The sequence below is a fragment of the Saprolegnia parasitica genome, assembly GCF_000151545.1.
Source record: "Saprolegnia parasitica CBS 223.65 unplaced genomic scaffold supercont2.111, whole genome shotgun sequence".
Taxonomy (NCBI): domain Eukaryota; phylum Oomycota; class Saprolegniomycetes; order Saprolegniales; family Saprolegniaceae; genus Saprolegnia; species Saprolegnia parasitica.
Window position 1 is genome coordinate 45751 of NW_012156505.1, and position 27529 is coordinate 73279.

A 27529-nucleotide genomic window follows, 5' to 3' on the forward strand; every position below is an offset into this window, starting at 1 on the left:
TCTTGCGTGAACGTGTAGTCTTCCTTCTCCATGAGGGCCACCTCGGCGCGGCGCTTCGTCTCTTGCTCCTTGCGCTCGCGGTGGTTCTGCGTCGCCGACACTGTATCAAATGCGGATGCGTTCGCCTCCTGGTTGACTTGGCGCATCATGGCGAATCGGTCGACCGGCATCTTGAGCCGCGGCTCGGCGGCCGGCGCCGGCATCACGCGCTGCTTGCTCATCCAGCAACGACCAGAACACGAAACGGCACGTAACGAGACAATCACGGAGGCCACAATGAGATTGGAATAAGTTCTAGGAGCACAGAATCGAGCTGAGCTAGGCGATGGGATAGTTGGCGGCCACGTCGATAGATTGCTGCTGCCTGTGCTACTAGCTCCACCGGTCCCCCTGATGTGCCACGTACATAAGCGGTGGCTTGCTACGGTAGCGTCAATTCGCTGCTTAGAGCTGCACGACAACGCACGGCCATGTAGCGTAGGACGATGACATGTCGAGGTTTTGTTTTGTCGGGTGATACGTGGCGCGACGAGAACAAAGCGTTGCGTTCTGTTGTTGAACCAATGGCACAACACGACTGTAGGCTGCAAGTAACCCCAACCAACGCGAATGGCCTCGGCGCGCTACCGCTGCGCCGCACGGCTGGACGGATACAGCTCCTGCTGCGGTTCTAGTAGGGGAGAATGCATTCCTTCTCCATGGCTGACCTTCCGCTGACGCCAACCGTTCAGTGTGGAAGGAGATTGCAGAAGGTCGTTGTCGGATATGGCCGACGGCGCGAGCTCGTGGCAGCCGCGCAAGCTGGTCGGTTCGCAGCCGCCTGACTCAGTCACCTCGATGCAATCTGCTGCCGCGCATGCCTGGGCGCAACCAGCTCTAGAGTTGTTTGATATTGCGCTTGGCTTCGTCCAAAAATGGCCTTTCTTCCTTATGCGCCAATCACAGCGCGTTCTGCCACTTTGCGCAAGGCCATTGGTGAAAAAGATATCGAATCTTCCGAGGACGGTTTCTTCGATTTCGAACTGGGGCCGGCCACGGAGGAGCGACCGGTGCCCATTCCACATCCGCCGATGGACCGCTTCAGCTACGTCCGCACGCTGCGGGATGCCATCTACGGCAAGGTCATCCTCGCCCGGCGAAACGCGAGCAACCACGACGAGCTCGTTGCGATCAAGATGATGAGCCTCCAGCACCTCGCGGCGCGCACGGCGCTGCGTGGCAACCTCCACATCAAGGAAGATGGGTACGAGCTCGCAAGCAAAACACGAGCATTGCTTCATGCATGACGCTAGGCTGCAAGAGTTTGCTATCTTACAAAGTCTGGCGCCGCATGCGTCGCTGCTGCATCTCCTCGAGGACTTCGAGCACGACAACATGCTGTGTCTGGTCTTTGCCTACTGTCCATACGGCGAGCTGTTTGACCAAGTGCACGGGCCCAACAAGACGTCACGAGGCGTCCACGAAGCTATCGCCGCGCGCTGGTTCCGTCAGATTGTGCTGGGCGTCGTCCACATCCATGCGGGTGGCGTGGCCCACCGCGACTTGTCGCTGGAGAACATTTTGCTCGATGCGCAACAGCACTGCCGGTTCGTCGCCGCGTGAACTCGCCCATGGCTTATGCAAGCACGTGATAGGATATGCGATTTCGGCTTGGCGACACAGCGCGGCGACCTCGCCACGGGCCGCGTCGGCAAACCCTTCTACATGGCCCCCGAAGTGTACCTCGGCGACCACACCAGCTACAACGGTGCGTCTCTGCAACGCCAGCTCTGTAAGCTCATCTGTTCTTCGCTATTAGGCTTTACCGCCGACGTGTGGTCCCTCGGAATCTTGCTCTTCATCTTGGTTTGCGGCATGCCGCCCCTGGAAGTGCCTGGCGACCACGACGCCCGCTTCCGCATCGTCCGGCAAGAAGGCATCCGCGCGCTCGTCAAGATGTGGGGACTCCGTCTCTCGGAGCGCGTGCTCGATCTGATTGCACAGCTTCTTCGCGTCCAGCCACACGAGCGGTCGTCGCTCGAGACCATCTTGCAGCACCCATGGCTTGCCGAAGTGGATGCATGCGAGGCCACCCCCGCGGTCGACTGCCGACCACCGACCACGACGACCGCCGAGGTCGACGTCATGCGATGCGACGGGAAGCGCCACGGGAGTTGCATGGCCTACGTGGCCTGAGGTCCAAGTGTGTTGTCGTCGTCTAGTACCGTGTATATGTGAACGCAGATTGGGGTGGGTATTAGTGTACCACGCCATTGTCTTGGCGGAAGATTCGCAGCGCGTGGACGGAGCGCACTTCAGAGAAATCCAAGGGCGGCGTTTACACTGAGGTGCCACTCTCTAGATTCCTCCGACGTGGAGGCCTCGGCGCCGTCGTATGTGGTCGCTGGGTGCCGACTTGCGGCCCATTTGCACTGCGTAGTTGGTGGTGCAATGTGGCGGTCCCGGTGCGGCGCCAGCCTCGTAGACAGGCGCCGCCACTTGTTATGTGCGGCCTCATACACAGTGCCCCGTCGCTGCATCTGGTCGCTGGATCAGACCGCGTGCGCCTGCAATTGTCAATGCTTGCGCGTTCTGGGAATCGGTGACGCACCCGTGTTGCTCACACCTCGGATGCACCGCGCGTCACGAGATGGGTTGAGCGGGTGCCTTGAAGAACCAGTGCGGCCGCGCTCAAGCGGCGTGGCCGTGGGATGTTGCGCACTCGCCGCATCGGTGACCATGGCGTCGCCTTCGCCGTCGGCGTTACCGTCGTCGGCGTCGTCGTCGTCATCGTTTTCGCCGTCGTTTCCGTCGTTTTCGCCTCGCCGCAGCCCGTCCAGTCCACAACACCGCCCAGTCCCGTATAAAGTACACGCCTATGTCCACACGCGACACGTCTCGCACTGTTCATGGACAAGAAGCCCACGATGAGGAGGATGGTGAGGTCCGTGCCGGGAACGACGGGGCGGCGATCGTCCAGCACCGAGTCGACGGGACCAACACGACAAAAAAGCGTCATTTTTACAACGCGTTAAATAAAAAGGACGACGACGACGACGACGGGACTTATAAGCTCATGCTCGTGGCGTCGTCATTGGCGCGCATGGATTGTTCGACGAGCTTGGCGTGCGTCATGCAGTAGCCGGAGCGCTGGCTGTTTTTTCCACAGCCCTCGTACTTGCACGGGCGGCCGCCGCCGTGGCACTTGCAGCGGCCGCGCGCCTGCGCCGACCGCGTGCAGCCGGGCTCGGAGCAGCGGCGGCCGCCGCCATGGGCGATGCAGTGACCGCCGCCCTGGTCGGAATCTGCAGCCCGCGGTTTGGCAGCGCCGGCCGCCACCATGGCCCTTGCAGAGGCCGCGCGACCGAATGCCCTTGTTGCAGCCGGGCACGCGGCAGAGGCGCGGGTTGGCCTTCTCGGACGCCGACGTCGGCTTGCGCGCCGGGCGGTACCCTCCGATGTCGTGCGTCGACCCCGTCGACGACGGTGCGTTCGACGACGGCGAGTACGACGCCGACCCGTGGCGACTGCTGTACATGCCGGCGTTGGCGTTGGTGTTGAGCGTCGTTGTCGGTCGCCCGTACGGGTGGTGCATGCCTTCCAGCGCGTCGAGCTGCGGAATGCACTGGATCGCTTCGTCGAGAAAGTCGGCGTCCAAGTGCTTGTAGCGCTGCCCTTCGTACGACGGCAACGGCATCGGCGCGAGGTTGTCGTGGCCGTAGCTGTAGTTGCCCGTCGGGTTGGCCGCGTACGACTGCGGGTACTCGTTGTAAAAGAGGCGCGGGTCCGTCGTCGTCGTCGGTGGATTGTACTCGCTGTACGGGCCCGGCGCGTGGTGCGTCTGTGTCGGCGTCGGCGCCTGCTGCGGGTTGCTATAGTCGTACGCGTTCGGGTCGTACCGGCCGCCGTGGAGGAGCTCGTACTTCATCATGGCCGACTCGTGGTCGTAGCGCGTCTGCGCGTCAATGGGCTTGTTGGGGAAGCGGTAGCCGGGAAAGCTGTTCATGCGCACGCTGCTGCTGGCCATGGGCAGACGAAGCGAGAAAAGATGTGCGCGGGCCGGAGCAGATTCCCAAATGCTCTTCGTGTCTGTCAACGCGGCCAGACGCTGGATTCCGAGCGTGACCAACGCCCACAGACAGAGACAATCCCACTCTCCAAGCAACCAGCTCAGTTTGCCCTTCCACCCATCCTGCGTCGTCGACAGAGCCTTCGAACACAACCATGCACGCAGCTGCGCCTCCATATTCCCTTCTTCCCAACCAGCGCATGCTGTGGCACGCCGCACGAGTCCAATGGTCATCGATGGAGACTGCTGGCAGTCAAGTCAGGACGCAGCTGGTCGCAGGTAAACATACAACCGCGCGCCCGTCGTGTACGCACCGATGGAGCGCTTTGTCTTTGCGCCTTTTTTTGCAGTGGGATCAGCGTCCGTCGTTAAGAAGAGAGAAGAAGGCGCCATCCCGTGGTATACTCGGTGGGTACCGAACCTAGCACCGTGAGCAAGCGTATCTGGTGCACATCCTCGTTAGGGTAGTGTGGTGACGCGACCAGTGCGCAAGGATCCAGTACGCGTCTTGCGGGAAGCTGTGCGTCCAATAGACGTCCGTCTCATGCTCACTCAACGGCGATTATGGGCCAGGGCCACGGACGGTCCTGGGTTCTTGAAGGCACGACCGCGTAATGCCCGCCATATGGCGCGGACCTTGACGTTTAGTCTTACGGAGCTGCGAACCACAACGCCGCCGCGATTTCCTCCCGCAGAGACCGACCCGATATTGCAGTGGCTGCCATAGTATGGTGCACATGTTGTCCTGCGTGCATCGTCCAGAAAACGGTCGTTGTTTGCATGCTACAGACACGACGTTGCTGCTTGGATTGCCGTTTGGAGGGAGCCGCTGCCACGTCCTCATGGCGGACAGGCCGACGCTGCCACCCGGCGCGCATACATAATGCACTGTCGACGGCGGTGTCAAGGCGGTGCATATAGGTATGAATATTGAATATTACGTCGGATGCGTACAGGCGGAGAAAAAAGTGCGTCCACGCTCGTATCTCTGCCGACTTTCGACGGCAAGACCACGCGTGGACGATCCTCGTCCAGTTTAGCCAGAATGGGCAGAACAGCCATCCTAGTAATACACGCGGTCGAGGGGTGGCTGACTTGTAACGCCGTCGACGACGGGTGGTCGATCGAGTCACCCATGCAACGACAATAGTGTCACTCCTCCTTCGCCGGCGACGACCAGCGATGCGACCTGGTCGTTGCAGCGCTATCGTCATCGGGTTTACTGGCGTCACTGGGTGTTGACGGCCATCATTATTGCGCGTCTTGATGTGGTGATAGACACGCAAGGCGCCAACCCCGAATCTGTGTTCCGTCGTTTGGTTCCTTGAACGCTCTCTCTCGTTTCGTAGCTGATTTCATCCGCAGCCGCGCGCAACGTGACGGCTTCTTCTTAGTTAGTACCCTCTTCTTCTCGTGCTTTATTACACTGCGGCAGAAAAGAAATGCTAACTGCTCGACTGGTAGTACTTGAGCTGCACGTACGACAACATGTACACGGCGCGCTCCAGCGACACCGACGGCGGCTCTCGGGCATCGACCGAGCTGCAGTCGTAGCACTCGGTGTCGAGGGCCGTGAAGCGTAGAAACCGCCCCACCATCTACACGAGGCGTGAGCAACAATATCGTTGGTGGAGGTAGTACGGTGCGTGCGAGCCGGACACTCTCCAGAATGTGGTTGGTGAGCACGGAGGCTGCGACGGTCGACGTGTCGGTCTTTCGAGCGAGCTGCACCGCCGCGCGCTTGAAATGAAAGTCGTCGGCCATGCTAATGCGCTTGGCGAGCCAGTCGAAGAAGCTTCGCGTGCTCAAGACGCCTACGCACCGAATCTCAAACCACCGAATCTCAAAAACTCATTCACGACCTTTGGTGTTCATGCGCACGTTGGCCACGAACCCGTCGCAAGCGTGGTCCTACTCCACCCTGCATTGTCAATATGCCAGGTTTTGGTCACTCGACTTGAATCGCAGTCGACGGGTCGAGGCGCAAAAGGTGCTGGCCCACGAGACGGAGCGATTTGTCGTCGCTAATCTCGACTTCGGCGGCGGCACATTGGGCCTTGAGCCGCATGAGATACCACCACGCCGACTGGTCGACGGTGCCTACGACAATGCGAGCGTCGGTCTGCGTGAATCGCTTGCCGTACCTCCAAACGCGCATCCAAAGAGCTCAATTTGAGGACTCTCGGCTAGACGGAAAAGAGGGTTCACCCTTTCACATACTACAGCAGGATTGGCGCACGAGAAAACTGGTCGACGGCCTGCAAGAGTGCGAAAAACGCCAGCATCGCGACGCGCTCGTCGCCGTACCGGTCGCGTAGCAAGCTCCAGACCACTTGCGGCAGCGTCCATATCGGCTCGGCTTCAATGGCCAACAGCGCAGCACGTTTGTGCGTGGTCTGCCCATGGCGGTCTGTTTCAAATTCTCAAAATCGTTATCGAGAGGGCACCTCGTACTCGGCAAGGAGCTTGTCGCATGCGCGTTCGGCCTGCGCGACGCGAGCCCAGACGAGTCCGAGGAAGCGCTCGAGCTCGTCTACGTTGAGCCGATGCGCTTGTTTCGGAAGGCGCTAGAAAATGATGCCATCGATCAATCTGCCTGGAAGCACATCCGTCACTGGTACATTCTGGGTATACGCGAGGCGTCCAGAGCACACTGTCCGTGGCCAACTGGGGCGGCGCGAGCAAGGCTGCGAGCGACGGCTCGAGCGATTGGGACTCCTACTTGGGTTATCTGCGCTCGATCCAGCAAAGAAGCGTGCATGGTATACCACCGGGCTCGCCTGCGCAATGTGTCTAAATGAACGCGTCCATCAACCTCGTCGTCGATCGTACGCCTCTACGGCCGCGAGTTCGTCCAAGACGCTGCATATGTCGTTCAGAAATGAGTGACGCAGCCTACACAGTGTCCATCGTTCCAACTGCAGCAGTAGTGACCACAAGAACTACGCGCGCTGGGTCTCGTCGTTGCAAAAGCGCACGGCGAGGTCGTACTCGGCGATGCGCGCATTGCGCAGCAGCAGCAGCTGGAGCTCGGTGCGGAGGGCTTGGTCGAGGTCGCGCACCGCCGGCGACGTACAGGTTGCGTGGCCTCCTACTTGACTCTTACAACGCGTGTTGCTCCTTCTGACGCTTGGTACGCTGCGAAGGGCCGTCGATTGCATCAAACTGCTGCCGCATCGCGTCGGCCTTTTCACGGACGGCGCGGAGGTCGCGAATCTCGGCTTGGTACCCTGCAATGGCCGTGTTCATCGCATGGAGCTCCCTACATGATCATCGTATTGCAGTGAAAAGGCTCCATCCAGGCGCGACCGCTGCATCGCGAAGAGCGTGGCTTTTGTATCGTGCTGGTGTTGCCGCGACTCTTCCGAGAGATTGTTGTACGCTTCCCGGGCACTGCTCGCGTCAGCTATGCATTCATTTTGTCGCATTTGAGAACGACACGTTCTTGTACATTTGGACTCGAGCAGCTCGCCAAATGCGTCGTCGAGCTGGCACCGGTACTCGCGCTCGCGCTCAAACAACGACCGCTTCTGCTGCTGCAGCTGCGCTTCGCTCGTCGCCACCTCTCTCTACTCGCGCATCGAGTGCACCGCGACGTGCGCCGGTCGATACCTCGGCCACTTGAACGCGCGTGCGCTCGCGGTAGGCAAGGTCGAGCAGCAGAAAGCACGGGACCTCGCGCAGTGTTGCGCGCGCCTGCATCTCGTCGACGGTTCCCGTGTCGGCAAACACGCCAGCGTCTGCAAAGTGGCGGGCCGTCGCCTCGTCGCTAGTTGTTGCATCCTACCATGGCATGCCACGCATGGCGTACTACCTAAAGATGGCGCTGCGGAGCGCGCCTACGCATCATTGGATTCTGGAATGATTCAGGACGGAGCATCCATTTGTACGCAAGAGCGGGCCGTAGAGGCCAACGTCGTTGGCGACATCATCGGCGAGCGCAAGACAGCCTTTCACCCGCTGCTCCTTGCCAAAGAGAGGGTTCGTCGCTTGCTTGGAGTCGAGGATTAGCTGCTTCAAGCGCACGTCGTATGCGTTGATGGTTGACCGAGGCGTGCTCCTGCGCCCCTTCATCTCTTCACAAGCGTTTCGGCGTCTTTGGCTCGGTGGACCCAACACGACCCATCGATCGTCAAGCATAGATGATCGATTGGAGCGTCTCAATTGGAGCTTAGCGTCTCTTAGAGCCACATGACCGACTGCTTAAAGGGCGGTGACGTCAAGAGCTCTTCGTGGCACGCAGCAGGACAACTGTGCTTCGCGGAAGGAGCGGCGTCGTCTCGCCGCGCCGGGGGCAGGTACTTGTGCACGCGCATCATGGCGACAACGATCACAGCCGGTAGGATCTCGGGCAGCGTGTACAGGACCCTAACGATGGTTAGCACGAGTGTCTTTACATGCAGCTAGCACCAGGGGTTCACCGCTTGGTGTGGACACGACACGACGTACAAGCCGGTGACGCTCTTGAAGAGGAACGAGACGCCGCACGTGAGGCCGAGCCACCACACGCGGGCGCCCAGCGACTGCGCGAGCGGCGAGAGCTCAAACGACTGCAAGTCGACTTTGAGCCGATACGCGCCACGCACCTATGAAACCATTGGATCGGACGAGATTCGGATTCGAGTAAGATCGTAGTACCAAGAGGCAAGCCAGCACAAAGTAGAAGAGCGACTCGATCACGTCGCGCGAGCTGTTGAGGAGGTTGGTCTTGGCCATGGGCAGCAGCGTCTTCCATCGACTTGTGGTCAACTCGATGCAACCAAGGACACGGCAATGTACCTCGGCCAAGAAGAGGATGGCTTCGACGAGGTACATCCACACGTTGATGACGACCACGTAGCTCTTGCTCGACCGGCGCGGCGCCCTCCACCGACTCTCCTCTAGCATCCCGATGGGGTCAGCCGTCGTCATATCGAGGAGAGAGCAAGTCGCACGGCGCACGGACGTGACGTTGCGCATGTCGTCGTAGAAGCGCAGCAAAATGGTAAACGCCGAGACGTACAAGAGCGTCGCAATGTGCTCCCAGAGCGCCACACCCAGCGGGAAGAGGTCCATGTCCATGCGGAAGAACTGATGCAATCCATCTCAACCCCTTCGATGGAAATAGGTGGTACCGGATTGTACACGTACGTGTGCTCAAAGGTTCCGTTGACGCTCTTGGCTTCAAACGCATGCACGTCGAGGAGGATGAACCACGCCGCCCGACACGCAAACGCGCCTGCCGTCACGAGTGCCAAACAATTCAACAGGATTGTGGTATACCTGTGAGGAGCGTCGGGAACCAGCGGAGCCGGCGTACAGGCAGGAGCGGCGTCGCATGACCTGCGAGACTATACGGGAGATCGTTCGGGATATGGCCTGGCTGTACCGTGCTCGAGGAGGTTGCGCGACCGGTGGATCGACGTGGTCACGATCCACGCGAGCGCGAGCAGGTACATGGTCGCGCAGGTAGCCTCCGTGGAGGTCACATGAATGCAGTGCTCGTACCCGACGAGGCAGATCGCTCTCGGCAGCGCGTCGAGGTTCATGCTGCGCAAAATCGCCAAGTGCGGCCTCTACCGCCGGATACTCGACATCGTCGTTCGGATACAGCGACGTCTCGTCGCATGTTTGGCCGCCGATTGCAAGAAGCAAGACAAAGGGCATAACAGCACTGCATTGATGTAGATACGACCAGCGCAGGACGTAATTTAGATGTACATAATTCAACTACCAAGAGGCTCCGAGGGACCCGACCACAAGACAGACAGGTCGCAGGCGCGGGCTTTACATAATGCCGCACTACACATCCACACCATGAGCACAAGGTAATACAGCTATCCGATAGCACGTACGCCTTCGCCGTTGCCCTCCTTCTCCTGCTCATCGTCGTACTCGTCTTCATTGATGCCTTCAGCGTGCGAGCAGACGACTTCGCCCTCGGCGTTCTTGACCAGGGCGACGTCGCCCTTGGGGTTCCAGATGGCCTTCTTGACGGCGTAAAAGTCCATCTGATCTTGCTCGCCTTCCGGGACCGTCGGGTTCTTGCCCGACAAGACCGAGACCTTGCCGCCGGGTTGAATCACGTAGTCATCCGGGAACGAGAACACCTAGAGCAGCGTTCAACTGTGAGACCCCAAATGTTGCGAGTGTATGGTAATCCTACGTGGTTGCTCGACTTGCTCGTGATTTGCCACCCGTTAAGGGGAAGCGGGGTCGCGCCCGTGTTTTCAAGGATGATACGGCCCTCGTCGAGGTTGAGCTGGCGGATGCGGAAGTCACCAGACGCGTGGGTCTTTCGCCGCTTCTGCGCGCGCACCGAGTGCGGCGTCGACTTGCGCTTCTTCTGGGTCGTCGCCTTGGGCTCAACGCCGAAACGCGTCTCTTCGCGGTCCAAGATGCTTCGGTACGCGGAAATTTCTAGACCCCAAAGTAAGCATTCTGACGCATAGAAGAGCAGGATGACAGTACCAGCATCGAGGGCAATCTTGATGTCCATGAGGTCGTTGAACTCCAAGTCCTTCTCCTTGCGCGCCTTGCGAGCGGCTTCAATGTTGGCTTCGTACGCACGACGGTCCTCCTACACGTAACATTTCGTACACATGGAAAATACAGGGGCCCGTCAACATACCTGGAACTTCTTGCGGTCGGCGCGGTACTGCGACTCGACGACGGCGAGCTTCTCCGTGAGCGACTGGCGAAGCTTGAGGCTCTCATCGTAATCGTTAGCCGTGCGTTCATTGTCGGTACGCAAATCAGTGATTTCCTTGGTCGCTTCGTCGAGCTGCGAGCGGAGACCTTCGACGACGCCTTCAAAGTGGCTGCGCACTTCGTTCTCGACAACCTGCTGGCGCTCCTCCGACTCGCGGCGCCACGAGGCAAGCGCTTCCGAGTGCTTGGCGTTCATCTCCTTGCGGAGAGCAGTCATCTCTGAGTCGCGAGTCATTGAGAACTCGGATGTCTTCTGCTTCAACTGTTCGAGCTCCGACGTGGCATCGTGCAGGCTATATACAATCATACGCTTTCTGGTCGCATACAGGTGCAAGTTGCATACCTCGCCAGCGTCTTGCGGTACTCCTTCTCCATGTCGTTGAGCTTGCGGCGCTCGCTCTGGAGAGCCGTCGCGTTCGACGCGAGGGCCTCCTTGGCAGCCTTGCAGCTCTCCTTCTCCTTGGTGAGCTCGTTCTGGACTGTCTCGAGGTATGTCTTGGTGTTGTTGAGCTCCTTGACCTGCTCGCGGAGCTGGACGAGTTCGTTGTACTGCTCTTTCTCGAGGTTCTGGACGCGGATCTTGGCCTCACGCTCTTCCTCGTACTTCTTGCGGACTTCTTCGAGCTCCTTGGAGAGACGCGTCTTGGTCATGGTCAGGTCAAGCTGCATGCGATCGCGGATGGACTCGAGCTCCTTCTCGGCGATCTCCTTGGAGTCTTCGACCTCCTTGACGCGGAGCACGTACATCTCGAGCCGGTTGTTAAGGGCCTAGGAAGCGCTCCATGAGCCGCGGGTCTTCCTCGAGCGCATATACCTGGAGCGTCGTCTTCTCATCCAGACGCTTGGACTTCATGGGGGAGAAGCTCTCACGCTTCGATGCCAGGGACGACGACGACATGGCGACCTGCGCTGCTGCTCGACGATTCTAAAATGGGTCCTCCCCTCCATACAAAGTTCAAGGTACTAGGGTACCCCCAGCAGCCTCGGCATTTTATTCGCAATTTTAATCTCCTTTGAGATTTTGTATGCAATTTAAACCGCCCTGTCGCGCGCGAAGCCGAATTTCAAAAGGCGCCAAGCCTGAGATTCGGATTTGGCCTTGGCTTTGTGCGCACACTATCTTGCACTTTGTATGCAGCCTCGAAATTCGGACCAAATGACTGCAGCCAGTAATACCCCCCCGGAATGAATAGCGCGGTTTGTATCATGAAAACCCTGTTCAAACGCTAATGACTTTAACGTGACGTCAAACGCGTTTTTCCGACCTTGACGTTAGCAGCACCACATGCCATCGATGATGACCCAAAACGCATCATGGCCGGAGCGACCAGCGACAGCGAAAGCTTGAGTAGTACTACGGAGGTCTATATCGCCTTGCAAAGCCGTAAGCCTGGTTTTGCTTGGAATCCTTGGACAGCACTGCAGGAGGCTAGATGCAGCAAACAGCTTCCTCACTCCGCTTGCGATGTCGAAACGATGCAGACTCCGCTTGTGATGTCGAAACGATGCAGAGTGGGACATGGGGTCGCACGACCAAGACAAGCGGGCACCTGTTGGTCTTGCGGACCCTATGAGTTCTGGTCCTTTGACGTGGCCAATTCGTGAAAAACTGCCCGGCTTTGAAACCTATAACTCGCTTTAACGCTTAAAACGCTTCTAGAACCTCTTGGCCCCATGGACAAGGCCAAGGCAGGCCCGCGTGAGGACAACATGAAGATCATGGTAGGCGTCGCATGCGAGACGACGTAGACCATGCAGCGCAGGTGCATGTCCTCGACAAGACCATCGTCGTCTCCTGTGGCACGGGCAGCCAGCGCGTCCAATGGCTCGGCCACGTGGGCATTGCGCGCTACGACGAGGAGCATCTCCAGGGCTGGCTACAGCTTGGTACAGGCTCTTCTGCCACAACGGCGTATGTAGCTGGTGCTAGGCAAGCCGGCCAAGATCACCTCCAGCACCGGGGTCGCCTTCCAGGCCAACGACGTCATTTGCGAAGTTCTCCAGGATAAGGACCACGTCTACGTCGAGCCAACGCGACAGCCATGACATTCTTACGCAATGCGTCGTCTATTCGTTGCGCGCGTTGTACGCAGGCTCGAGCACGGTTCGCACAAAGATCTCTTCGTCTTCGATCGAGGCGTCCGGGCAGAGGGCTTCGTAGACAGCGACGACCTCGATGAGCTCCGAGAGCTTCTTGGCCTTTTTCTGCCGTCTGTATGAGACGACGTAGCGATCGTATTGAGGCACGAATACCTGCAGGAGGCGCTGGAGGTGCGGCGTCGGCAGTCGGTTGCGCGTCGCGCCCGCGATGTGGCTCAGGTGGCGGGTGGCAAAGGCGGCTTGAAATGTGGCCAACGCTTCTTTGGCCTACACGCACATGCGAGCGAGGCTACTGCAAACAACGTACGTCGGGACTGGCGCCGTGGGCCATGTGCCACAAGATGGGCAGGACCTTCTCAAAGACCGCACCGTGCGCGCGGCGCCAGAGCACGAGCTGCACGTAGTGTGCGGTCGGCGACTGTGCATGCGCGGCGGCTACAATGCAACCATGATGGGTTTTCGCACGACTCTCTACCGACGGACCCTGCACAAAGCTCTGGGCGGCGTCCATCACGTCCGCAATCGCCTTGGCCTCGGCCTTGGACCACTTGAGGTCGTCCTTGATCGCGTCCATACAGAGCTTTTGGTCGCGCCACGCCGGTTGGCTCAGAAACTGGAAGCTCGCGGCGACGAGGTCGGTCAGTGGTACCTCGCTATCCAATGGCATTTTCCAATCGTCAACTTGCTGTGTGGGGTGTACCTCGGCTCGGCAAGGAGCGTCGCTAGGGCATCGGCCCGCAATGTTGAAGTCGCCGGAACGGCGCAGTGCACTAAGGCCGACGCGAGGAGGTGCGTCGGGTCGTACTGCGCCTTGTTCTAATACAAATCCGGTCGATCAGCGCCAAAGCCAAGGCTTCGCGCGCACCGCAAGGGTCGCCGATGGCGGCGCGACGTGCTGCTGTACAAAGGTGATCGAGCTCAGCATGTGCGCTGTGAACGGCACGTTCGAGAGCCGTGGCAAGAGAAGGGGCCACAAGTGCAAGTCCGTGAGCACGCGCATCGCCCGCGCCGGGTCACTACCGGCGAGCATCTTGCGTACCTAGACCAGCCCATCGAGCGAAACGATGAGCCTTCACGACACGGACCTCGATGCCAATGCGCTCGCGGCTCACTTTATGGGCCAGTGCGTCTTGCACTCGCTTGTCTTTGGCGGCCTAGAGGGGCAACGAAGAAATACCGACACCATCACGAGGCCATTTACGTCTAAAAGCGCGTCGTCGAGGGTAAAGTTGTAATGACACGCAAAACGGATCGCGCGGAGGACTCGGAGCGGGTCGTCGAGAAAGGTCTCGAGGGGTGGCAGCGGCGTGCGCACGCGCTTGGCGGCGAGATCCGCGAGGCCCTAGATCGCCGTACGAACCCCGTCCGGACCACGAGACACGAGCGATACCTGCCCCGTGCAGTCTTCAATCGTCATGGTCGAGAGGTTGAAGAAGAGCGCGTTGATGGTAATGTCACGTCGCAGTGCATCCTCGGTCGGTGTCGCGGGTGTGTCTAATGCAGTCGGTTCGAAAATGGGATGCGTGGTTGCTTGGAATACAGTACCCGACAAGATCGGGATGCGCGACGTCGGGTCCGCGTACGTCTCGGAGCGCAAGTGCACAAAGTCGAGGTCGTGACCAAGCAGCTTGACGGTCGCGCAAGCAAGGTGTTTGCTCGCGTCCGTGTTCTTCTTCACAATGTAAAAGCCTTTGGGCGCGACGCCACTCGCGTTCTGGAAGGCCAAAATGTGCTACGAGACGCCGAGGTCGGACGCACGGTATGAACCGTCGCCAGCGTCGTACCTGCGCAAAAGCCTCGCCCGTGCCAACGTCGAGCGCAATGTCAATGTCGTCGCTCGGCAGGCCAAGGAGCTTGTCGCGGACCCAGCCGCCGGCGACGCGCAGCGTGACCTCGGGCGCCGACGTGTCTTTGATGAATTGCAGCACCTGGAAGAGCTTTGTCTCGGCCGCCGTCAGCGATAGCGCCGGCGCCGCCTGCTGCGAGAGCCGGCGCACGAGCTGCGGCCGCCAACACAGTAGTGCTCCTGCTCGCATGCTGGGTTGTCGTCCAATGGCATGCCCGAAACGCTCGTTTCCCACGTTTTTCACACACACGTTTTTCTCATGGTGCATTTTTCTCGAGCACCCCTGCAAATCACACGGTGTAAAACGTGAGATACGTACGAAAAGCCATCAACGCAGCTCTCAATCGAGCTCAGCGTGAAGACGCAAAAGCCACCCTGAATCTCTACTCGAATCTGCACACGCATCCACCGCGCAGTGAAGCCCTCTGTCGCAATATAGGTCATTGCTTGCATCGATAGCCGATGCCAGACTCCAAGAAAGCGAGCACATCGAGTCAACCAAGGCTGTACCGGTACGAGCATCGTATTTGGCGGTATCTATTACAAGGGCCTGCTACGGCGTGTGGTGGGGCAGCGGCGGCGGCAATAAATACGTCGTGAGCTGGATCATCTCGTACACGAACGAGAAGACGAGCGAGAAGAGCCAGAGGTAAAAGTACGTCAAGTTGCGCTTCCCAATGCACTTGCCGGTCCACGGACAGTGGTGGTCGTACTCTAGGACGCACACCTTGCAGTCCGAGCAGTGGCTCGCGCTACGCCAAGCACGTGTGAGCAGTTGCATCGTTTTGCATGGGAAATTGTACCTCGCTGGCCGGTAAGACGCACAGTAGTCGCAGTACGTGTCGCTCGGGTGCTGCGGCTCGAGCGAGACGGGCACCACGCCAGGGTCTGTGCATGCAGTGAGCGCATACGCGAGGAGCGACCCGAGGCAGAGGCAGAGGCCGCCCCACGCCTCGGACGACGACACTTGGTCGTTGCTCAGGACGACATGGACTGTAAAGAGCGCAAAGACGCTGAGGAGGCCGAACGTGACAAAGAGCAGCGGCCAGTGCGGGCCCACAGAACACCAGCGCGGGCCCATGCCACAGACGAGCGACCGCGACCGGAGCACGACCGAGTCGCCACGATGGAAGGCCCGCTCGACGTAGCAAAACGGCAATGAGGACGAGGGCCGCTCGACCGGCGGCGCTTGCTTGTCGCTGTCGTCGTCTGTATCGCGCCGGCTCTCGCCGAGGAACTGGCGGCGGCCCTCCTCGACGTCGGTCGTCGGTCCCATCGTCACACAACCCGTTTGTGCGAAAATCGAAGTCAGCCGAGACCCGGCAAATAAAACATCCTGTTTTGCGCTAAAATACGACCGATAAGAGTCTATTTGAACGCTTCCTGCAACGTTGAAGTTCGATCGTGGACTGCAATGGGAAATTAACACATTGCGCTTTTTTGTAGCACTCGCTTGGCGTAGTCGAACTATAGTCGATATGTAGTCGAACCATACCAGTCGAAACCTAGTTGGCAAGGTTGGCACACACAACACCGCCACCGTCGCGTCGTTCACCCTCGAATTGCAGCCTGACTAGCAGATTTGCTTTGGGCACTTGCTTCTTTTGTAGCTCTCAAGTTCGTGCATTGGTTGTTGCCGCGTGCCGAGTTGGCGTCACCACCGAGTGCACCACTGCTAGGACGACAGGTGCCCATGACGCATGCTCTTGCAAACGCCGCAGCCGGCTAAAGCGCGGTAGCCACTGTGACAACGCTGAGGTGTCTGACGTAGCCCAGGTTCGCCCAAGATCACAGCACCGAGATCACACGATACTGGGAGCCAAGGCGTAAAAACCACGATGCCCTTGCGTGAGCCGCGGACCTTCCCTTCCTGCGAACCGTCGCGCTCAGAGATCGCACTACAAGCTTCTACGGTGACTCATCGCGGCTTCGAAAATCTTGAAGAATCGCTTGCGAATGTGGCTTGGACGTTTCAATGCCATTGCCTCCGTCGTCGCACGCCTCTTGTGGTCGCGCGCCCGCCGTCGCTGTCCGCCTCCGTGGCAAGAAGGACCTATTCATGTCCTTGGTGACACGAATCCGATGGAAACACTCGGAACCAGAGTACAGACCAGATCCACTCGAAGGAACGATATCCCTTGTTTTCTAAATCCCACAGCGACTCAATAACGTACTAGCGATTTACCTGCCAACGGCCAAGCGTCCGTTGCGCTCATGGGCAACGGTCACACTCAAATTCGATCAGCCATGCGTTGCGTGCTTCGCGCAGTCGTGCTTGTCCTTGCAGCGATCGCGACGACGACGGCGCTTTCGGATGCCATCTCGTGCTCTACGATAGCGAATTGCCCGACCGTGCCGTGCCACACGGTGAGCGCCTGCTCGTGCGGCGTCTGCCACTACACCCAGCTCGCCGCCAAGACGCTCTGCCCGGGCCAGAGCTGCTCCAACGGACGGCCCTGCGACGACGACGCCAAGGACTTTTGCAACGCCAACGGCAAGTGTGTCGACGCCGTCAAGCGCGCTGGCACCAAATGTGAGACCCCGTGCTTTAAGAATGCGAAATGCGACGGCGAGTCCGGGATGTGTCCAGCGACCAAGCCGTCCCGGGCTGGCACTGCATGCACAGGCAGCAACAACGACGGTCTCTGCGATGCGCCGGATACGTGCGATGGCGCTGGGCAATGCAAAGACAACTACAAGCCCAAAGGGACGCTGTGCCAAGCGGGCGGAGGCTACTCGAACAAGCCGAGCTACTACTGCACGGGCACTACCGGGACGTGCGACTCGAGCAGCGTCGTGCTCGCCGCGGGCAAGGCAGCGCCCGTCTACGAAGAGAGGAGTGGTGCGTTCGTGGTCTCGGCCGCGTATGTGGCCGTCGGCGTCGCCGGGCTCGTCGTCGTCGCGGCGGTGCTGGTGCAGCAGCGCCGTGCACCGCAAACAGTGTTGTTTGTCGACGATGGCTACTTGCCACTGGTGATGTAGATGGTCGTCATGTGCGTCGACGCTGAAGAAGAAGGTCTGCCAAGTCGACACCATCCATAAACGAACCGCTCAATAAATTCGTCTCGTTGTCAGCAAGACTTGGCCGCCAAAAAATAGAACCCCGTAGATCGCACCACCATGAAGCAGCGAGACACTGGACATTCCCAGCGGCCCATCAATCCGAGTTGGAGCTTGTATGAGCCACCAGGCAAGTGCGAGAGGCAATACTTGCAAGGAAATATCGAGAATATCGAGCCCCTCCGTCGAGGTTAGGGTTTCCTCGGACGCAAAATGCCCGTTGACCCACACACTAACTGCTGTCGCACGGCTTGCATTGCATCTTTATTTGGCTCCTAGTACCCTTGTCCTGTCTTTTCCATTGACGGTTGCGACCCAGGGGTTCTATGTACCCGTATGCACGAGGTATATGCGCGAGCTGAGGACGTCACCAACGCCATGTGCTCGTATGTCCGTGGCAGGCTAGCGAATAACAGGTCCCGTGCGGGGTGCGCTGGTAGGAACTTTTGAATGCGAAGCGTTGTTTCCCGGTATTTGCGACGACGGCGCGTTGGCCTAGACAAAAGTCAACACGCGACATTCGCTGCGCTGCGGTGCGCAGACTTTTCCCGGGCCAACGCGCCGTCGTCGCTTGCTGCAGTCTTAGCGCGCTTTCACATTCGCACCTAATCGGAAAGTTGCGTGAATTTCAGTCAAGTACGCCGTCGTACTTTATCGAATTGGTTAGCTTTTTTCAAGTATAACGTCCGGCGATGTGACAGCACTTAACGGGAATTCCTAATTCGCACTTAACAGGACGCATTTGGCGTGATATGATTGGCTCAGACCATTGAAACTGCGTTTCATTGGTCAAAATGGCATTATATATAGTCAATGGGTTGGCCGGATTGAGACACGACACGCCGAATTAATCCCCTGGGATGCTGGTACACCACGTAAACGTTCCTACCAGGATTAATCCCCTGGGATGCTGGTACACCACGTAAACGTTCCTACCAGGAAAACCATTGCTGTACTTCGGCGGTCGCAGGGGTCAATAGAAGCAAGGACCGCCTACGCCTACGGGGTGCCGAATTCTTGTCAGAACGAGCTGACAAGGCGTGGCAGCGGCGAAGAGACTTGCGCCCGCAGGGCGCAAAGGAGAGGCCAGAGATACAAATTCGAGAGTACATTACATAGATAACTTATGGTAGCTACGCTGTAGCTGTGCGCCAGTCGTGTAGAAACGGCGTCCTATTGGTCGACACCGATTCCGTAGCAACACCGAATGACGTGGCAGTCGGTAGTGGTTGCATACTTCAACAATTCTTCTCTCCTTCTGATGTTCGCTCTTTCCAAACATGTTCGGATGCTGCGGTCGACGGACGCGGTCGACGGACCCATGAGCGACGTCTTCCACCGAGGGGGAATCTCTTGCAGAGTGCCTTCCATACAACGTCCGTACAATCTGCTTACGGTTGTACAGCCGTGTGGGTCTTAAACGCCAACGCCAAGTGCCGGTGTGGACCTTCTGCTTCTCGTTTTTCTTCTTCTATGTTTCCGTGGCCATGCGCCAATTTGTTCATTTTTCAAGCCGTGATGATGCAGCGACTCGCGCTACTGCTGTTGGCAGCGACGGCGACAGGCTTTGAGCTCCTCGAAGCCAGCGCCACGCAGTGCCTTACGGTCGACAACTGTCTCTCCGTACCGTGCTACACGAGTGCATGCGCCGACGGCTACTGTCAGTACACGCAAGTACGCAAAGGCACCAAGTGCCCGAAACAAAGTTGCTCGAACGGGTCGCCGTGCGACGACGACGACAACGACGTCTGCAACGCCCATGGCGAGTGCCTCAACGCATTCAAAACGTACGGCGTCAAGTGCCCGGGAAAGAGTTGCTCCAACGGCGGCGCCTGCGACGACGATGACAACGACTTTTGTGACGCCCGCGGCGAGTGCGTGAGCGCGTTCAAACCGGCGCGCACCACGTGTCGGCCATCCACCGGGGGGTGCGATGTCGCCGAGACGTGCTCGGGCTCGTCGGGCACCTGCCCCCCGGACAAATTTGCAAACAAGGGCGCGCGCTGCGCGGGTACATCCACCGGCGGCGCATGCGATGGACAAGATGTCTGTGATGGCAACGGTCAGTGCATCGATATCTATCTGCCCTCGACCACCGTGTGCCGTAAAGCGGCGAGCACGTGCGATGTTGCCGAGAGCTGCACCGGCAGCGCCGGCGCCTGCCCTGCCGACGCCTACGCCAGTGCACATACACCGTGTGTGGGTGCTTTGAACAGCGGTTTCTGCGACGACCAAGACTATTGTGACGGCAACGGCAAGTGCGTCGACAAGTTCAAGTCGTCGACCGTCGTGTGTCGTGCCGCGACTGGCGTCTGTGACGTCGCCGAGATGTGCACCGGTTCCTCGAGCAAATGCCCCACAGACATCTTTGCTAGCGTGGCGACGTCGTGCACGGGTGCCTTCAACATTGGGGATTGCGACGCTGCCGACCATTGCGACGGCAAGGGCAAGTGCGTTGACGCCTATCTACCGTCGAGCACCATGTGTCGGGCGGCTGCTACCCCGTGCGATGTGGCCGAGTATTGCACGGGATCCGCTAGCAAGTGTCCCGCTGACGCATTTGCAAGTTCGAAAACCAAATGCAAAGGCACGTGCAACGACAATCCGTGCGACGGCGACGACTACTGCGACGGCAATGGCGCCTGCGTCGATGGGTACCTCTCCGAGGGCACGGTCTGCGGCGACACCAGTAAGGGACCTTGCACGATTCCCGCGGTTTGTACGGGTGACATGGGCTTTTGCCCCCTGACAGCTACGCCGACTCGAGCGTGACGTGTTCGGGCACGAGCTCGGGCAACGTTTGCGACGGCATCGACAGGTGCGACGGCGGTGGCAACTGTGTCGATCGGTTCCTGAAAAACGTCGTGTGTCAAAAACCCGTCGGGTATGCGCGCCCTACGTACTGCAACGGCAAGCAAGCAACGTGTCCCGTGGCCTATCTCGACACCAACTTGCGCGACGCGGCACCCGAGCTCGTCGCGACCCACGAAAGGTCCGCGCCGGCCTTTCTACTCGGCCTACTCTGTGCGGCGGCGGTCGGTGTCGCCTTTGTCACGATGCGTTCGAGCCATGGACCAATCGAGCACGATGGCTACGTTGCCATGTGAGCGTCGACTTGGATTTTGAACCGACCTTTGTCGAGGAGGCTAGTTTTACGAATCGACCAGACCATTTTTGTGCGATACAATGAAATTGGCCATAAAATATGTACGAGTCTTGTGATGAAGGTAAGCCACACTGAAAGTTAAGCTTCCGCCTCCACTAGCTGTGTGCTGCCTCGCCCGCGCCATCCTGCACTGAGCACTGTTGAACGGGGCAACTCTTCTTTGTACCCGAAACGACGCAAATGAAGATCGGGCGTTCCGATTGGCTACCGCCAATCCTGAACCGTCGCGACGCTTGCACTCGGTTTCACTTGCAATGTTTCGACTATGGCGCCTCGTGTGGACGGCGGCGGCGGCGGCGGTCGCTGCGGACTACGTGATCGATCGCATGCCAGTATGCGTCACGATTGCCCACTGCCCCATTCTGCCCTGCCACGACCTCGTTGCGTGCTCGACGACCGGGCACTGCCAGTACACTAAACACACCAAAGGTACCCTCTGTCCGTCTCAGGGGTGCTCGAACGGTGGCTTCTGTGACGACGACGCCAACGATGCGTGCGACGCCGACGGTGAGTGCGTCGACGGCTTCTTCCCGTCGACGTATGTCTGCCGCTGGCCTCTTGGCGACTGCGACGTGCCTGAACTCTGCACGGGGTATTCGGGCACGTGCCCCGACGATGCCCTCGCCGCCTTTGGCGCCCCTTGCACGGGAATCGCCAACGGAGCGCCCTGCGACGGCCAAGATATCTGTGACGGCAATGGTGCCTGCATCGACCAGCTTGAGCCCGCCGGCGCCATGTGCAACGGCGACGTCGAGGCCAACCCGTGCATTATTCCTGGAACGTGCTGTGGCACAACACGAACCTGCTCGGCGCCACGGAAGGCGCGTGTCGGTACGCCGTGCACGGGCGAAAGCCAAGGCCAAGTGTGCGATGCCCCTGATACGTGCGACGGCGACGGACGCTGTGTCGACCGCTTCGAGCACGGCACGATCTGCAAGATCGCGCTGGATTACTCCCGCGCCGTGTTCTGCAATGGCCGGACAGGAGCCTGCCCCGTATCGAGCTTCATGGAAGCTAGCGACGTCGAAACGACAGGAAACGAGGTCGCCAAGGCGAGCGCTGAGACGAGTAGCAACGTGCTTGTTGCCCACTCGTCGCCGTCGTTGCTCGTAGTCGGCGTCATCGGCGTCGTCGTCGGTGGTATTGCTGTCGCGGCGTACATGCGTCAATCCAACGTGACGCCCGGGGACTACGTAGCCCTTTCTCTTTAAACCAGCGAAAGTCGTAGATAAATCAAATAAATGGACATGAGTGCGGAAGAGACAGTGCAGTCTAGAGACCTGACATGGCCGTTCTGGTGTGTCCACCAAGACCATGCGACTATCCCAACACTCACTTTGCAAATTGCCCCAACAACGCCAACACCATCATGATGACCATCGCTCGTTTTCTCCTGATCGCCGCCGCCATGGTGGCTGGTCAGGATGCCACCGATGCACCGGTGCTGAGCGCCCTCATCCTTGCGCCGACCTCAGCTGGGTCCGGCGCCGGTAGCCAAGAAACCAACCAAGAAACCAATCAAGACGTTCCCGCGGAGACTGGCGCACTTCGTTCATCGACAGAGATCAGCGACCAAATCAACGATCATGACAACCGCCGTACCCGCCAAGGCGGCCCCACTGTTGGCTACGGCAACCAAGGCGTTGGCTACGGCAACCAAGGTGCTGGTTACGGCAACCAAGGCACTGGCTATGGCAACCAAGGCGCTGGCTATGGCAACCGAGGCGCTGGCTATGGCAACCAAGGAGCTGGCTATAGCAAGCCGGCGTACGGTCTGTGGAACAGCGGTGCCAACGGCGGACATGGCCAGCGCGTGGAGGGCTGCGCTCCGGCTACGGTGCCAGTGGCTACGGACGCGGCTACGGCGCTGGCAACGCCGGCTACCGTCTGTAATTTAGTGCCATCTCAGTAATGGAGCTATAAACAGTCATTTGTACAATGATAATACTGTACATGTACCACACGATGCAACGTCCCCCTCCTCGCACCGATATCGTTTTTGCTTGCGCGCTGTTTTCACACTGCTCTAAGCACACGATCACTCTATTTAGGATCATCACCGCCGGTCCGATTCGGTCCTAATTAGGACTTTGAAACCAGGCCTCTCGCCCAACCTCGATTGTCTGACGTCATCTTGTCGCTTGCCAGCAGTATGGAGTCGGTCGAGCCGCTGCCACTGCGGGAAGCGCTGCCGCCGATCCTCGAGTTCTATGGCCACCTCCTCGGCTACTGCGCCGTGCTTGGCCTCATCTACCTCTTCACCGTGCGCTGCGCCGAGCGCTTCGAGGAGAAGCCGCCCACGGTAACGCATGCATGCGAGCTTCCGACGCCTGACGATGGGTGTAGGAGCGGCCGGTGCTGTCGACGGACCTCATGCAAGAGATGAGCGATGCCGAAGACGACAGCGACGAGGTAGAGCCCGCCAAGGACGAGCCCATTGAAGAGATCGACACGGACAACATGCTCAAAGGTACAAGCTGCGATGCATGTGCATGGAGGATGGGCTTCTCATACCCATGCATGCTAGCCGACGGCTCCAAGAACGAAAAGGCGCATCCGTACACGATATGCGACTGCGTCTTGCGCATGCTGCTGATGTGGCTGGTGTAGGGCGCCCAAGAAAGCAGCGCCCAAGCCGACGCCGGGGGCGTTCCCCAAGGAGCTCAACCCGCTCACGTACCAGCCCAAGGAAGACGAGAACGTCTCGTTCGTGGACCTCCACAACGCCATGCTCAACCGCTACAAGGTAGCATGATGTGTCCATGGACGTCGTCGGATGCCATGGCATTATTTGGTAGCAAAAGTATCCCGAGCATGGACCCAACGTCGCGGGCCCCGCCGTCGACGACGACTACGACGACGAGATGAAGGAGCTCATGGCCAAGCACCTGCCCGAAGAGCTCCGGCAGCGCCGCGCGAAAAAGCCATGAGATCGATCCCAACAGAGAGATGACGAGATGATGATACTACGGACTACATAGTGAGGTTCTTAGACGAGGCTCTGCGGCGTGTCCATCATGGGTTGGTACGGCGGCTGCGGGCTGAGCGCCGTTGTGGGCTGCTCGTCGGCCAGTGGCGGGCGACTCGCAAAGAGATTCATCGACGACCGGGGCGTCACGGGGTCGACCGAGAGAAAGGTGTCGTTGGCCGCGTACACGGGTCGCCGACTACTGACGGACGACGATGATGACGCGAAGGACGGCCGGTGGTCCTCGGTCGAGAGGGCGTCGTGGAGCTCTGCGTTCTCGCCATGCAGATCAAAGATGAGCTCCTTCACGACCCGGCGTTGAAACCGGTCCATGTAGATGGCGGGCTTGACGACCGAGATACCACCTCGATCCTGCTGGAGGACGTAAACCCGCACAAAGTGTTCGACGCGCTTTCGCAGATTCCACTAAGTTGAAACATGCCGCGACTCGAAAAAGGACGAAATGACACACTAAATACCTGCTGCAAAATGTCGATGAGGCCCATGAAGTAGACACCGGGGCCGTAGACTTCCTCGACGCTCATGCCACCCAAATTGGCTTGGTGGAACGGCTTCTCGTCCGGTGACGTCGTCGCCGACGGCGCGTCGACGCGGAACGACCGGTGGTGGATGCCCACGAGGAGGCTATAGTCGATGCAGTTGATTTCTTGGAGAAAATGCGAGTCCACTTGCAGCTGCTTGGCGACGCGCCGCGCAATGTGCCGCGGCAGCTTCATGTGGTGGTTCCAGTTGAGGTCTTTGCCAACATTGTCATACGCGTGGCGGACATTCCCGCCGTTGAGGTCACACATTTGGTCGTGCGTGCCGCCAATCACATACTCCTTCGCACAGTACTTGCAGACCACCGTGGTGCCGCGCGTCTTGCGGCCCTCGAGCCGGCCGACCCACGACCCCTACCCCTTGTTTTAGCCCGACCCCTATGTTTGAAAAAAGAGGGTACCTTGAGATCAAAGCGCTCGTGGATTTGAAGCGGCGTGTCAAATACGCTTTGCATGACGATGAAGAAGACGGTCTTGCCATACATGGTCAGTGCATGGCAGCCGACAAACTTGGTGACAAACGTATCGGGGTGGGCGGCCATAAACCTAGAAAAAGGTCGTATTTTCAAACAATATTTTGAGAAAGACGGACGTGACGTATTTGGGTAGGATGAGCAAGAGGAACTTGAGTTCTTCGTGCGTGAGGGTCTTGACGAGGTACTTGCGGTCTTGGGTAAAGTAAAAGAAGGCGCCCGACTTGCCCTCGCTCACGCGCTCTTGGGTCGTCTCCTTCAACGCGTCGCGGTAGCTCGCGTTCGAGACGTGCGCAATGCTCCGGAGGTACCGAAAGATGTGCGGCGCGTAGTCGTAAAAGATGACTGTGTTGGACTCTTCTTGACGCAAGACGATTTCCTCGATCTGCGTGTACTTGATGTGCCGGTCCGTGCCAATGCCTTCGATGGCTTGGACCTCGGCGCGCGCGATCGACTCGCAGATGCCGCGTGTCGTGAACGTGAGGATCTCGAGCCGCAGCGCCCAGTTGATGCTGTTGTCGTGCGGCGGCAGGTCGACGTACCTACTCCAACTGGATTAGACACCGACCAAAAAGTTTTTACAATGGCAAGAAATTCTTGCAATCCCACGAAATGTCCAAAATTCGTACCCAAATTCACGGAGCTGCGAAATGATCTTGAGAATATTCGACGTGCGCGTCCAGATGACCGAGTTGACCATGCCTTTGGAGAGGAGCACGGACGAGAGGAACTGCCACGCTTGGCACTTGTAGTGCGAGCTGTACGGAATGAACGTGTAGACAGCATAGGTCACGAGGACACCGGTCCAGTAAAACACAAAGCAGCCCACATAGTACTTGAGGTGGCGGTGGATGCTACATCCATGAAATTGTCATTTTGTACACTTTCCGCCATCCATGTGATAAAAATATGTACCGTTTTCGCGTCATGAAGGTATCGGGCAGCCCTTTCAAGAGCGTATTCCACGTCCGAAGAATCGCGTAGAGCGAAATCGAGTAGATGACGAGGATGTACAAGGCGAAGAAGATGCCCGCGGGCGCGGCCCGGCGCTGGCTCAGCGGCCACGCGAGGCGCGCCGACGTCGTGTCCATCCAGCAAAACCCAAAGAGCGCGTCGTACGAGTCGATACGCGAGACGAGTGCAAACACGATGCTAGTATCGCCAGGATCATCTTCGCCACCGCTACAATCATGGGCGTACCTTCCGAGGCAGCCGGCGACGTGGTAGTAGTTCATCTGCCCCTTGGACGTCGTGAAAGGGTTCTTGAGCGCGAGGAGAAGGTCGATGGCGAAGATGAGCATGTACGTTTCTTGGCCCGTGAGCGCGAGGTCGACGATGAACGGCGTCGAGATGCACTCGGTCGCGCCGCCCGACGCTTCGATGAGGTACAAGAACTGATAGAACGCGCCGTAGACGCTCATGCCGAACATGATGCCGGCCGGGTGCTGCCGCAGCGCGGGCACGTACAGGTACGTGGCCATAACGTAGACGCAGCCGGCGAGCGACATGACCGAGACGGCCATGAGGAGGCCGTTCCCGGCGCACGTCGGGCCGCTGTCGTCGGCCATGAGAGAGTCTGAATAAGGCCAGGGCGCGCCGACTCGTCGGAGATGCCGGAATCCGAGGCCGTGTTCCGAGAACGGACCGGACGAGGTAACGCTGCCTTTTTCAAGTGAAACGACCCGCCCTTGCCACTGGCATCTATCACTCAACCCAGTTGGCACTCATGCTCTCGAGCCGAATGAAGCACAAGTCGTCTAGCACTCATATCCAGTGTATGCAGTAGGATGAGTAGCATCGAGACTGGATGGTCGCTAGGCTGGCATCTCCGAGGCCAACTGAGTCGCCTCCAGAGACGTAAAATAGTGTGCCCCCGATCCTCCCGACTCGCGCTAAAGCCCGACGCGATCAGCGGCACGTTGGTTTTAATAGCAAGAGGACCCTCGTCGATATCAAGGGGACCCTTCTGCACACGTGGACACAACATGTAGAGGTGCACTGACCACTGTGCCCAGTGAACTGGACGCCATAAAGTACAGCGCAGCAGGTCGACTGCACTACCCCGCTACTATATATTTCTCACATGCCCTTGCTACCACAAGAAGCTCCCCGAATAGCTAGGTGAGCGCTGCGATGCACCGAGAGATGGCGGCCGTTTGCATGTACCCTTTTCGTTTTGAACCAGGGGTACAATTATGTACCCCTGTTTCGAACCCGCCATGCATCTCGAGGTCCATGCATGAGAGTGTACATTGTCCATTGGTCGTCATTGGCGCGCCCTCTCTGCGTACTAGCATGCGTCAATGAGTAGTAGCGTGCGTGCAAACACCCGTTCGAGCGACGACGCCAGTGCCACCGCGCCATTGAAATTGACGGGCCACGTCGGTCGGCAGAAAGCCTCCCCAAAAACGGGCCTTTTCGTTGCCGTTGGAGGTGACGGCCTGTCCTACGTCGCCCCTGTCCCGTTGAAAGAAAAGCATTCGATTTGGCCGAACGCACTGGACAAAATGCGGGCCAAGACGAACACGAAAACGACCGAGTGGGTTGTGTTGCCGCCCAACACGACGGGGTTTGTGATTGGCGCCAAGGGCGTGCACATGCAGCGGCTCCGCGCCGTC

General features: G+C 58.8%; 16 protein-coding genes across 16 annotated transcripts in view; 7 read left to right on the forward strand and 9 right to left on the reverse strand.

Annotated features, from left to right (window-relative positions):
• Window positions 1-221, reverse strand: part of SPRG_21374 (hypothetical protein) — a gene marked incomplete at both ends in the record, with an annotated part of 1119 nt that extends 898 nt beyond the window's left edge. Inside the window, one exon of the mRNA XM_012352975.1 lies at window positions 42-221. Coding sequence (XP_012208365.1) covers window positions 42-221 — 180 coding nt within the window. The remainder of the gene's footprint in view (window positions 1-41) is intronic.
• Window positions 222-1070: 849 nt separating this feature from the next.
• On the forward strand, window positions 1071-2283 carry SPRG_14040 (CAMK protein kinase; the record flags this gene model as incomplete). Its single annotated transcript, XM_012352950.1, has 4 exons — window positions 1071-1243; window positions 1293-1586; window positions 1635-1747; window positions 1799-2283. The coding sequence occupies 4 exons, from the start codon at window positions 1071-1073 to the stop codon at window positions 2173-2175; spliced, it is 957 nt and encodes a 318-aa protein (XP_012208340.1). The 3' UTR covers window positions 2176-2283.
• Window positions 2284-2555: 272 nt separating this feature from the next.
• Window positions 2556-2998, reverse strand: SPRG_14041 (hypothetical protein; the record flags this gene model as incomplete). Its single annotated transcript, XM_012352951.1, has 2 exons — window positions 2556-2800; window positions 2884-2998. The coding sequence occupies 2 exons, from the start codon at window positions 2996-2998 to the stop codon at window positions 2556-2558; spliced, it is 360 nt and encodes a 119-aa protein (XP_012208341.1).
• A 16-nt stretch (window positions 2999-3014) lies between these two features.
• On the reverse strand, window positions 3015-4006 carry SPRG_14042 (hypothetical protein; the record flags this gene model as incomplete). The annotated part of the gene is made up of 2 exons (XM_012352952.1): window positions 3015-3284; window positions 3319-4006. 2 exons carry the CDS (start codon window positions 4004-4006, stop codon window positions 3046-3048), a joined length of 927 nt encoding a protein of 308 aa, XP_012208342.1. The 3' UTR covers window positions 3015-3045.
• A 1487-nt stretch (window positions 4007-5493) lies between these two features.
• Window positions 5494-8122, reverse strand: SPRG_22338 (hypothetical protein; the record flags this gene model as incomplete). The annotated part of the gene is made up of 17 exons (XM_012352976.1): window positions 5494-5646; window positions 5690-5862; window positions 5911-5959; window positions 6006-6148; window positions 6193-6234; window positions 6288-6444; window positions 6496-6615; window positions 6683-6766; window positions 6817-6841; window positions 6881-6943; window positions 6995-7139; window positions 7186-7310; window positions 7358-7454; window positions 7500-7617; window positions 7661-7817; window positions 7863-7887; window positions 7939-8122. The coding sequence occupies 17 exons, from the start codon at window positions 8120-8122 to the stop codon at window positions 5494-5496; spliced, it is 1860 nt and encodes a 619-aa protein (XP_012208366.1).
• Window positions 8123-8229: 107 nt separating this feature from the next.
• SPRG_14045 (hypothetical protein) lies at window positions 8230-9588 on the reverse strand (the record flags this gene model as incomplete). The annotated part of the gene is made up of 6 exons (XM_012352953.1): window positions 9417-9588; window positions 9311-9370; window positions 9163-9266; window positions 8687-9118; window positions 8498-8634; window positions 8230-8416 (listed from the first exon to the last, which is right to left on the reverse strand). Exons 1-6 carry the CDS (start codon window positions 9574-9576, stop codon window positions 8230-8232), a joined length of 1080 nt encoding a protein of 359 aa, XP_012208343.1. The 5' UTR covers window positions 9577-9588.
• A 226-nt stretch (window positions 9589-9814) lies between these two features.
• SPRG_14046 (hypothetical protein) lies at window positions 9815-11591 on the reverse strand (the record flags this gene model as incomplete). The annotated part of the gene is made up of 7 exons (XM_012352954.1): window positions 9815-9829; window positions 9883-10137; window positions 10194-10447; window positions 10499-10607; window positions 10659-11031; window positions 11082-11506; window positions 11553-11591. The coding sequence occupies 7 exons, from the start codon at window positions 11589-11591 to the stop codon at window positions 9815-9817; spliced, it is 1470 nt and encodes a 489-aa protein (XP_012208344.1).
• A 789-nt stretch (window positions 11592-12380) lies between these two features.
• SPRG_14047 (hypothetical protein) lies at window positions 12381-12797 on the forward strand. Its single transcript, XM_012352955.1, has 3 exons — window positions 12381-12460; window positions 12502-12625; window positions 12669-12797. The coding sequence occupies exons 1-3, from the start codon at window positions 12413-12415 to the stop codon at window positions 12782-12784; spliced, it is 288 nt and encodes a 95-aa protein (XP_012208345.1). The 5' UTR covers window positions 12381-12412; the 3' UTR covers window positions 12785-12797.
• An 8-nt stretch (window positions 12798-12805) lies between these two features.
• SPRG_14048 (hypothetical protein) lies at window positions 12806-14884 on the reverse strand (the record flags this gene model as incomplete). The annotated part of the gene is made up of 11 exons (XM_012352956.1): window positions 14623-14884; window positions 14384-14570; window positions 14229-14332; window positions 14040-14180; window positions 13924-13992; window positions 13704-13877; window positions 13539-13654; window positions 13322-13491; window positions 13146-13273; window positions 12992-13105; window positions 12806-12943 (listed from the first exon to the last, which is right to left on the reverse strand). The coding sequence occupies exons 1-11, from the start codon at window positions 14872-14874 to the stop codon at window positions 12806-12808; spliced, it is 1593 nt and encodes a 530-aa protein (XP_012208346.1). The 5' UTR covers window positions 14875-14884.
• A 307-nt stretch (window positions 14885-15191) lies between these two features.
• On the reverse strand, window positions 15192-15980 carry SPRG_14049 (hypothetical protein). Its single transcript, XM_012352957.1, has 2 exons — window positions 15488-15980; window positions 15192-15436 (listed from the first exon to the last, which is right to left on the reverse strand). The coding sequence occupies exons 1-2, from the start codon at window positions 15958-15960 to the stop codon at window positions 15238-15240; spliced, it is 672 nt and encodes a 223-aa protein (XP_012208347.1). The 5' UTR covers window positions 15961-15980; the 3' UTR covers window positions 15192-15237.
• A 951-nt stretch (window positions 15981-16931) lies between these two features.
• SPRG_14050 (hypothetical protein) lies at window positions 16932-17666 on the forward strand (the record flags this gene model as incomplete). Its single annotated transcript, XM_012352958.1, has 1 exon — window positions 16932-17666. The coding sequence occupies one exon, from the start codon at window positions 16932-16934 to the stop codon at window positions 17664-17666; it is 735 nt and encodes a 244-aa protein (XP_012208348.1).
• A 1596-nt stretch (window positions 17667-19262) lies between these two features.
• Window positions 19263-20851, forward strand: SPRG_14051 (hypothetical protein; the record flags this gene model as incomplete). The annotated part of the gene is made up of 4 exons (XM_012352959.1): window positions 19263-20074; window positions 20120-20227; window positions 20285-20398; window positions 20497-20851. The coding sequence occupies 4 exons, from the start codon at window positions 19263-19265 to the stop codon at window positions 20849-20851; spliced, it is 1389 nt and encodes a 462-aa protein (XP_012208349.1).
• Window positions 20852-21164: 313 nt separating this feature from the next.
• SPRG_14052 (hypothetical protein) lies at window positions 21165-22121 on the forward strand (the record flags this gene model as incomplete). Its single annotated transcript, XM_012352960.1, has 1 exon — window positions 21165-22121. One exon carries the CDS (start codon window positions 21165-21167, stop codon window positions 22119-22121), a length of 957 nt encoding a protein of 318 aa, XP_012208350.1.
• Window positions 22122-22318: 197 nt separating this feature from the next.
• Window positions 22319-22803, forward strand: SPRG_14053 (hypothetical protein; the record flags this gene model as incomplete). The annotated part of the gene is made up of 2 exons (XM_012352961.1): window positions 22319-22682; window positions 22730-22803. 2 exons carry the CDS (start codon window positions 22319-22321, stop codon window positions 22801-22803), a joined length of 438 nt encoding a protein of 145 aa, XP_012208351.1.
• Window positions 22804-23043: 240 nt separating this feature from the next.
• On the forward strand, window positions 23044-23909 carry SPRG_14054 (hypothetical protein). Its single transcript, XM_012352962.1, has 5 exons — window positions 23044-23212; window positions 23257-23380; window positions 23438-23468; window positions 23521-23656; window positions 23709-23909. The coding sequence occupies exons 1-5, from the start codon at window positions 23063-23065 to the stop codon at window positions 23838-23840; spliced, it is 573 nt and encodes a 190-aa protein (XP_012208352.1). The 5' UTR covers window positions 23044-23062; the 3' UTR covers window positions 23841-23909.
• Window positions 23737-26573, reverse strand: SPRG_14055 (hypothetical protein). Its single transcript, XM_012352963.1, has 7 exons — window positions 26112-26573; window positions 25827-26063; window positions 25541-25765; window positions 25031-25453; window positions 24840-24984; window positions 24358-24792; window positions 23737-24304 (listed from the first exon to the last, which is right to left on the reverse strand). Exons 1-7 carry the CDS (start codon window positions 26477-26479, stop codon window positions 23900-23902), a joined length of 2238 nt encoding a protein of 745 aa, XP_012208353.1. The 5' UTR covers window positions 26480-26573; the 3' UTR covers window positions 23737-23899.
• Between the last annotated feature and the right edge of the window lie 956 nt (window positions 26574-27529).

Coding starts and splice junctions, on each gene's coding strand:
- SPRG_14047 (XM_012352955.1), top strand. CDS start 12,413: ATGGACAAGGCCAAGGCAGGCCCGCGTGAGGACAACATGAAGATCATG. Junction 12,461..12,501: donor AGGACAACATGAAGATCATG/GTAGGCGTCGCA, acceptor CATGCAGCGCAG/GTGCATGTCCTCGACAAGAC. Junction 12,626..12,668: donor CCAGGGCTGGCTACAGCTTG/GTACAGGCTCTT, acceptor AGCTGGTGCTAG/GCAAGCCGGCCAAGATCACC.
- SPRG_14049 (XM_012352957.1), bottom strand. CDS start 15,960: ATGGGACCGACGACCGACGTCGAGGAGGGCCGCCGCCAGTTCCTCGGC. Junction 15,437..15,487: donor GCGTCTTACCGGCCAGCGAG/GTACAATTTCCC, acceptor TGCTTGGCGTAG/CGCGAGCCACTGCTCGGACT.
- SPRG_14054 (XM_012352962.1), top strand. CDS start 23,063: ATGGAGTCGGTCGAGCCGCTGCCACTGCGGGAAGCGCTGCCGCCGATC. Junction 23,381..23,437: donor CACGGACAACATGCTCAAAG/GTACAAGCTGCG, acceptor CATGCATGCTAG/CCGACGGCTCCAAGAACGAA. Junction 23,469..23,520: donor AAGAACGAAAAGGCGCATCC/GTACACGATATG, acceptor TGGCTGGTGTAG/GGCGCCCAAGAAAGCAGCGC.
- SPRG_14055 (XM_012352963.1), bottom strand. CDS start 26,479: ATGGCCGACGACAGCGGCCCGACGTGCGCCGGGAACGGCCTCCTCATG. Junction 25,766..25,826: donor ACCTTCATGACGCGAAAACG/GTACATATTTTT, acceptor TCATGGATGTAG/CATCCACCGCCACCTCAAGT. Junction 24,305..24,357: donor TCATCGACATTTTGCAGCAG/GTATTTAGTGTG, acceptor GTTTCAACTTAG/TGGAATCTGCGAAAGCGCGT.